The sequence below is a fragment of the Etheostoma cragini genome, chromosome 11 (assembly GCF_013103735.1).
Source record: "Etheostoma cragini isolate CJK2018 chromosome 11, CSU_Ecrag_1.0, whole genome shotgun sequence".
NCBI classification, from domain to species: domain Eukaryota; kingdom Metazoa; phylum Chordata; class Actinopteri; order Perciformes; family Percidae; genus Etheostoma; species Etheostoma cragini.
Genome location: NC_048417.1, coordinates 27,744,674 through 27,752,855, shown reverse-complemented (window position 1 = coordinate 27,752,855; position 8,182 = coordinate 27,744,674). Strand labels below are relative to the sequence as shown.

At 41.5% G+C, this 8,182-nt stretch overlaps 1 protein-coding gene and 1 long non-coding RNA gene across 2 annotated transcripts in view; one reads left to right on the top strand and one right to left on the bottom strand.

The window, feature by feature from the left end:
• Positions 1-259: 259 nt before the first annotated feature.
• LOC117953431 overlaps positions 260-8,182 on the bottom strand; it is a 12,498-nt gene continuing 4,575 nt past the window's right edge. The window contains exons 2-3 of the long non-coding RNA XR_004658610.1: positions 7,103-7,108; positions 260-385 (exon numbers count right to left, since the gene is read on the bottom strand). This is a non-coding gene — a long non-coding RNA (uncharacterized LOC117953431). The remainder of the gene's footprint in view (positions 386-7,102; positions 7,109-8,182) is intronic.
• On the top strand, positions 2,683-4,155 carry LOC117952827 (trace amine-associated receptor 13c-like). Its single transcript, XM_034885388.1, has 2 exons — positions 2,683-2,995; positions 3,331-4,155. Exons 1-2 carry the CDS (start codon positions 2,823-2,825, stop codon positions 4,145-4,147), a joined length of 990 nt encoding a protein of 329 aa, XP_034741279.1. The 5' UTR covers positions 2,683-2,822; the 3' UTR covers positions 4,148-4,155.

Sequence of the window (8,182 nt, the reverse complement as noted above, 5' to 3'; positions counted from 1 at the left end):
AATTATCTCCCGACTCTGCAGATCCTCTCAGCTTCACAAAGGGTTTTTCTACTAACTGATTTTTTTGTCAGTCAAATAAACTAAGGTTGCTCCAAAACTTCATGTACCTTTCAGCATTGATGATGCTTTCACAGATGTTCAAGCTACCCATGCCATGGGCAATAACACACCCTAGTAAAATCACAGATGCTGGCTTTCGTACTTTGCGCTGATGGTCCTTTACCTCTTTGGCCCAGAGGACATGATGTCTATGATGATTTACAAATACAATTTGAAATGTGGACACGTCAGACCACAGCAGACTTTTCCACTTTGCGTCAGTCCATCTCAGATGAGCTCGGGCCCAGAGAAGCCGGTGGCGTTACTGAGTGTTGTTGATATATGTCTACCACTTTGTATGGTAGAGTTCTACCTTGCACTTGTAGATGTAACGATGAACTGTGTTAACTGACAATGGATTTCCAAAGTGTTCCTGAGCCACGTGGTAATAATGCCCTGTAATTTGTTGCGGTCACTACGTAATGAACAACTACCGCCGGGACATGATCCGCTAAGCTAACTCAGATGTGTGTTGTGCCATTAAAAAAATTAACATAAATGTTATGGCAATCAATCCATGAAGATGACAAAGGTCAAAGTTAACAGTAAAGCTGTGAATGCCCTAATTGACTCTTGCAATGATCAGACCCTGGTGCACAGGCAGTTTGTACCAGCTAATGTTATGTGCGCCCTGGAAACCATTCCCATCTGCTGTGTGATAAGAAAACTTACCCCACTGCTGATGTTTACATTGAAGGACAACCCTACCTATTGAACATTTGAGTTGCTGACAACCTTCCTTTCCCAGTAGTGCTGGGTAGTGACCTGCCTGTTACGGTGGGGGTTGAGATGAGGACCCAAATGCCATAGGCAGCAGGCAGGAGGAAGCTTCAGCACGGCTTTATTGGTAACACAAAGAGGCAAAAAATCCAAAAGTTCCAAAAACCAAAACAGGCACAGGGGATGGCGAGAACAAACGGGAAAACTCCACAAGGAACACTCACGAGGGATGATAAGGAGAGGATCACAGGCAGGGCAGGACCACAGGCAGTAAAATGCAGAACGGGGGAACTCACGGGCAGGAGGAACTCGACTTGAACAGCTACAGCACAAAATGATCAAGCACTAGACAAAGGGAACTAGAGGTTAAATACCCAAGGTAACGAGGTAATGGGGAACAGGTGACAAATCAGGTGAATGACATTAGGGCGGGGCAGGACAATCAGACAAACAAAGCGAAGCTAGAAAAGACAAGACAAGACAGGAAGCTGACTATCAAAAACAGTAGCTACCCTACCTCCTTTTTGCATTCAGGGAAGTACCCCAGGCCTCTACTGGGTTTTCTACATTTAACTGTTGTATGGTGATGAGGTAAGGGGACCATTGACCTTGCTTCGGGGGGCCTGGGAAGGTGACCAGCAGAAGGGGGTGTTAACATCATCGTCATCATCATGGGATAATAAGTTGACTCGGAAGAAGACCTTTATACAGGTCAGAAGGTCCTAGTCATGCTGCCTACCATTGACTGCAAACTGCTGGCAAAATGGCAGGGACCCTTTGAGGTGGAGAAGCAACTTGGACCCACCACCTACCAAGTTTCTACTGCAAGCCGACCACGTTCCAGCAGGGTGCTGCATGTGAACCTCCTAAAGGAGTTGGCTGAAAGACCTCAGATTAAGGCAGAGGTATTGATGATCAGAGCTGTGGAGGAGGAAGAGGTGGTAGATGACCAGTATCTGCCCTCAGCAGCCCCAGCGGAACCTGACCTGGACCATCTGCCCGCTGATCGCTAAAATCAGGTAAAAGCTTTATTTAATCGTCAAATATTTCAAGAGTACCCAGGTCGCACAAATGTTATGGAGCATGGTGTTGTGTTAGAGGCGGAGGCTCCAGTTAAACGAATGAGTTACAGGATCCAAGAGCGCCTCCTGGTGTCGTTGAAAAAAGAAGTGGATCTGATGCTGTCTCTGGGGATCATCCAGTGCTCCAAAAGTGAGTGGTATAATCCAATGGTGTTGGTTAAAAAAAAAGGATGCCACAATACGGTTTTGTATTGATTTATGATACCTGAACCTGTGCCACATGTTGATGACATGATTGAGCGCCTGGCTGATTCGAGTCATCCAGCAGAGTTTTCTGGGCCTATCAGTAGGATTGCTAGAGAAAAAGCACACATGGCGGTACTCTTGTAAGACCAAATTATGTCTAACCATGTGTCCAGCTAATTTAAATAGCTCACGTTACTGTATTGTGTGATTTACCTTGATTAATTATTGTATATGGCGTTTTCATTTACCAGGTACAAGTGTTTCACCAAACCAAGATCCTTACCGAGACTATTTAGCAGAGCTACCATGTCTGCATCCAGATCTTATTGTCTCCTGAGTTAATTGTGATTGGGTCAAAGAAATGTAAACAACCCAGAGTGCTGTTTTCCCCTATCCCAGAATGCATCTGTTGTGTAGCAAGACCTTACTCCACATGGCTGTAGAGATAGAGCTGGAAATGCAAAACTTCTGTTGTAGAAACTTGAAAAGTTATCAATAATAGGACAAAGGAAAGGAAACAAGGGTAGAAAATGACAGAAGAGAGACAGTGAGAAAGGCATGGTAACAGAGAGAGTGATAGTGGGATGTGCAGAGTAAGGGAGGAGGGGCATCAGAGTCAAACAGGGACTGATAGAGAGGAGGGGATGAAGAGAATGAGAGAGAGATAAATCAGTTACATGACTCAGGTTTGTTCAGAAAGCTGCCAGAGCTGCAGCTATCTGCAGACCTCTGCAGATGGAGGTTGAGGACAGAGCCGAGCTCTGCTTTCCACAGTTCCCAAACACCTCCTGCAGGAAGCCCTCGTCTCCTTGGCCCCAAACACTGCTCATTTACATTGTGTGGTACTCCATCTCTCTGATCACTGTGACTCTCAACCTGCTCATCATTATCTCAATCTCCCACTTCAGGCAGATATTAACTTCTTTGCTTCTCTCTACAGGATTTGTAACTTTAAAACTTAAACAGCTGCTTTATATTTGGAAGAATTGTCTTTGAGTTAGTTCTGAATGATGTTGCTCCAAATGACTTTGATGCCAGAGACTGTTGTTCATGTCTACTCTGTTACCAATATTAATCATTGCTTTCTTTCTCAACCAAGTTATTTTAACTGTCCACTCTTACTGATGTGGTGGATTGAAAAATATTCAAGCTAATATGGATTTCATATTTTTTATTTTGAGAACTGGTTAGGGTTGTTCTGTCAGTGTTGTTGGTTTATTAATACTTTTTACTTTCCCTGCAGGCAGCTCCACACCCCCACCAACATCCTCCTCCGCTCTTTGGCTGTCTCAGACCTTCTAGTGGGCCTCGTGGTGATGCCGGGAGAAATCCTCAAAAAAACATCCTGCTGGTTTCTTGGTGACTTTGTGTGTTTTCTCTATAATCATTTTTCAATCATCATTACCGTAGCCTCACTAGGGGACATAGTGCTTATATCAGTTGACCGGTATGTGGCTATTTGTGACCCTTTGCATTACACCACCAGAATCACAATGAACAGAGTTAAACTCAGTGTTTGTCTGTGTTGGTTCTGTTCTGTTTCTTACAGCTTTCTCTTTGTGAAGGATGACCTGACTCAACCGGGGAGGTATAATTCCTGCTACGGAGAATGTTTGTTGGTCATTGACTATTTCACAGGACTAATAGATCTTGTTTTGTCCTTAATTGTTCCAGTTACTGTCATCGTAGCTCTGTATCTGAGAGTATTTGCTGTGGCTGTATCTCAGGCCCGTGCCATGCGCTCTCACATTACAGCTGTCACACTCCAGCTGTCAGGGACTCCAAAGGCAAAGAAATCTGAGCTGAAAGCAGCCAGGACTCTTGGTGTTCTGGTAGTTGTGTTTCTAATATGTTACTGCCCATATTACTCTGTTTCTCTTGCAGGTGACAGCTTGGTCAGTGCTTCATCTGCATCCGATGTTCTCTTTGTGTTCCTTTGTAACTCTGGTCTAAACCCTGTGATATATGCCTTCCTTTACCCCTGGTTTAGAAAAGCAGTTAAACTCATAGTTACTCTTCAGATACTGCAGCCTGGCTCCTGTGAGACCAACATGCTGTAGAGAGGCTGTGGAGGAACTGGGATCAGACTTGGTCTAAGGATTAAATGAATAAATATTTCCAGTGTGTGACTTATGAAATATAGAAAGGGAAGATATACTTTCTTGTGTTTAAGTCTAAATTGTGTATGATCAACAATTGAAAGGCCTGTTCTTTAGCTTTATCTTGTTGTGTATTGTGTCTCTCTGATGCTGTTGCATTTAAAGAAAGAGTCATAAGCACCATATACTGTTTCTAGGTAATCACTAGTGACATGAAACATTTCAACCCAACACAGCAAAAGCGCTATGAAAGCTTTGTATTTATGTCTCTATATTTCGTCAAAGCATCATCTCTGTGATTTATGATGATTTTGTTGCAAACAGAAATCCCAGGCCTGCTCGGCCTCTGTTTCACTGATAAAAAAAGAACAGCCCCACTTTCCCATCAAGTATAGAAAAACATCAGCTGTGAACTGTAGTTGTGTTTCACATTAAACTGTCAGTACAAAAAGATCTTGGGCCCGTTACAAAGTTGTTGTAATCATTTCAATTTAGTGTCAATTCATATGTGATCCCTGGTTAACATACAGTATATTGTCTTTATGACATAATTACATAAAGTACTATGAAGTCCTGTTGAGAGAAACAAAATATATTTTTTGAAAAGACAGGATTATCTACAGTTCACCGGATCATTGCACTCACATTTCCAGAGAAACATGTAATCATAGGACAGAGAAAGTTCAAATTTAACAAATAATGTAAAGAGCAATGGATTGAAATTTTTTTTATTATAAAATCATCAGAATTGTAATTTATTTAATGTTACATAGCATAGAGGATTTGTTGTTAAGTGGCATATGATAATAAACATACATATTCAGAATGTAATATTGTGTCTTTTTATCGATTTTTCACACTGATGTGAAATGACAAGAGACAATAATGACATGTTGAAAAGGTGAAACCAACCCTAGTCTGATTCAACCAAACTAAATGAGGCAGTTGTTGAAGACCTGAGACCTTTTTTTGGTGGTCCACTTTTCGGTCCACCTGGATGACAGATGTGTGCAGAAACCCTTATCATAGCAGCCTGTACCACGCAACAATCACTGTTCAGCTACATTATCTGCAAACTTAAACTGCCACAGTGGGTTAGTCTCTGCTGACTCACCAGAAGATGGAGCTGTTGACTTGTATTTTCAGATTAGAAACGAAGTAAAGCAGTGATGATAAGATGAATAGTGGTGTAGTCAAGTCAAACTTTGTCAAGTCCAAGAACAGGACTTGTCAGGACCAAGTCCAAATGAAAGACAGAATAGAATCTTCTTCAAGACCACTTAGTTACCTGTTCATAATGTATGCTGTGCAACAGACGCTATCTTTTTTAATTTCAGATAAAAAATTTGCATTATTTTTTGTAATGATCCAAAAGCAAGTGCAAAGTAAAAACACTGTAGGATCAAATTAGTCCATAGACAGGTTTCAAATGTGTCCCTAAAAAAATAGAAAATGTTCCCATTCTGGAACTTATCACGTGTCTTGAGGAATTCACAGTACAAAGTGCTTAGTGACATTGTGTCTGTGGCCAAAATCAAAAAAAGCTTTGCGTCTCGGCCCCAAATTATCATCATGGGATTTATTGGAAATTTCCTTGGGTACGTACGGTATATCAAATGTGGCCAATCACACTCATCCCAGAGCTGAGTAATATAGTACACCCAAAAGTAAGTGAAAGAGCAAGGCACTGCAATGGGGTTATTGACTGAAAAAACATATACCATGGAAACCATTTTTTTCACTTCATGAAAGGACCAAAAATGTAGTCTATTTAGCATAAGTGTGGTAAGATATACAGTAATCTCTATTCCTCTCTGTCTGAGGAGGACTAGGCTCTCCTTCAAGTCACCTGCATGCCACAAAAAACGTTTGTTGTAGCTGTATTGTTGTCTAGATGGAAACAGTAACGTTCAGAGAGTTAGGGTTTAAACTTGTTGTGAAGTGACAGAAACAAGTTTATATGAAAAAGAAAAAAAAGGTGTGGTAATTTGACATAAACTGCGAGAACTATCGGGGAGTAGTGTTGAAATGGAAATCAGGAGTCTACAGGGAAAATGGGGAGGGTTGGAGAGTAGGAGTGCAAAAGTAGATGAAGTAGTCAGCACAAAAACGAGTGTTATGATATGTATCAGCTCTGGAGCTCTCAATATATCAGACTTGTAAGAAATGTGTTTATTTAATGTGACAATTGTGTTCTAAGGGTTCAAACCCTGAGGGGGGGTTGAGTTCCTCCCAGTTTAAAGATTGATCATAGAAAAACAAGGTCACCATATGGCAGAACACTTTGCAAAGGGCTTAGCAAGTAATTGACCATAACTCTAACTCTTGCAGCTATACAGTACATCCTCTTTCTTTGTCCAGTAATTAAACAGAAATCTATCAGAACAAATGAATGTACTGAACACTAGAAACTCAAGGTGCGATGGTAAACCGACACCAACCAAAGGGGAGAACTCAGACTAAATACACGAGGCAACAAGGGCTGTAACATCGACAGGTGACCTGATGAACAGCTGGAACTCATAAGACTGAGAAGACAATCACCAAGGCCGGTAAAAAAACACAAAGAAGGAAGTCAAACAAGACATCAAAAAAGAAATGGTGGTTCTAGTAGGCCAAGCCAAGTTCTCAGTCCCAACTCAGAAAATACAGACGCTTGGGCAGTGCCCCTCAGCGTCCATTACGATGCAAAAAGCACCACTCAGCATATATGGAACACACCGGGCAGAGCAGCAGGTACACAGCACTTTAAGATGATGTAGTACAAAGAGCGGCAGCGGTAGCAAGTAGTATGAAAAGATGAAATTCTGTGTAGGAGGTTGGTTGGGTTGTTGGATGGGTCAAACAACACAGGACTTTCACCTTGGAGACCGGGGTTTGTGTCACGTTCTTGACCCGCGTGTAACAGAAACGTACCTTTTCCTAAAGCTAACTGTCCCGTTCTTGTGTCACATGCCAGTTGAACGTACGTCCTGATCCCAGACCGCCCAAAGAGATGTGAATAGTTCCGACCAAGCACGTTTGACCGGTTGTGTGTGTGTGTGTGTGTGTGTATATCTACATATATATATATATATATATATATTGTAGGTACCGGTCATTAAATCAATGCGCATTCGTTCATAGTGTCACAACGATCCGCTTCTTCATTTTATACCTGCAACAGCAACAGAAATAAACTTGTTTTAAACAATGGAAAACCGTCTGTCTCACAAAATGCGGTTGAAAAATAGTTTCTCCCTCCGCTCCAGTCATACACACACACCTGCCTCAGCTGAGGTCTAAATATAGAGTAAACACCCCCTGACGTCATCATCATCACCATCATAATCATCACCATTAACATAATCGACAGTAATTGTAATCAGCAGTACCTTTTTGGTACCCTATGAACTTGCGTTTGGGTCAGTTAGTTATTTAGGGTTACTTGGAGTTGTTTGGACAGTGTTGGATATTGGATATTAATAAATAAATGAAATTAATTCAGAGCATTTTATTAAGAGGAAACTCAATAAAAAGGCTTTTTCTGCTGACACTATATCATATTGAGTTGCCTTGCATATACAGTGCTTTGGGGTCCGTTTGCAGGTAGTTTTGGTGTACAATGGTTTCAGAGAAAGTTGCAAGCAGCGATACAACAGGCCAAGCAATCGGCCCATCCCAAAAAGGCACATTTTCAATAGGCACCAAACTAGTCTTTTAATTTTCAGGAAGGAATGCAGATGTATAAGATTCTGGCTTGAGTATTTAGTTTAGTCTACATTTCCCTCTTCCTCTAAGAAGGACGAGGCTCTTTATCATTCTGCGTCACATGCATGCCATGACGACATTTTTTGTAGTGTTGTCTGGAAGGAAACTGTATACTTTTAGAATCTTAGAGCTTAAACTCGCTGTGTTGTGCCAAAAATAGACTGATATGACAAAAAGGAAAACATTGTGAAAATGTATCATAAATTGGGAGAAATACAGGAGAGGTTTCACCACAGGAGGAAACCA

What these genes read in the sequence shown, in the direction of transcription:
- LOC117952827 (XM_034885388.1), top strand. Translation starts at nt 2,823, where the DNA reads ATGGAGGTTGAGGACAGAGCCGAGCTCTGCTTTCCACAGTTCCCAAAC. An exon ending in ATCTCAATCTCCCACTTCAG is followed by an intron (nt 2,996 to 3,330) that starts GCAGATATTAAC and finishes CTTTCCCTGCAG; the next exon opens with GCAGCTCCACACCCCCACCA.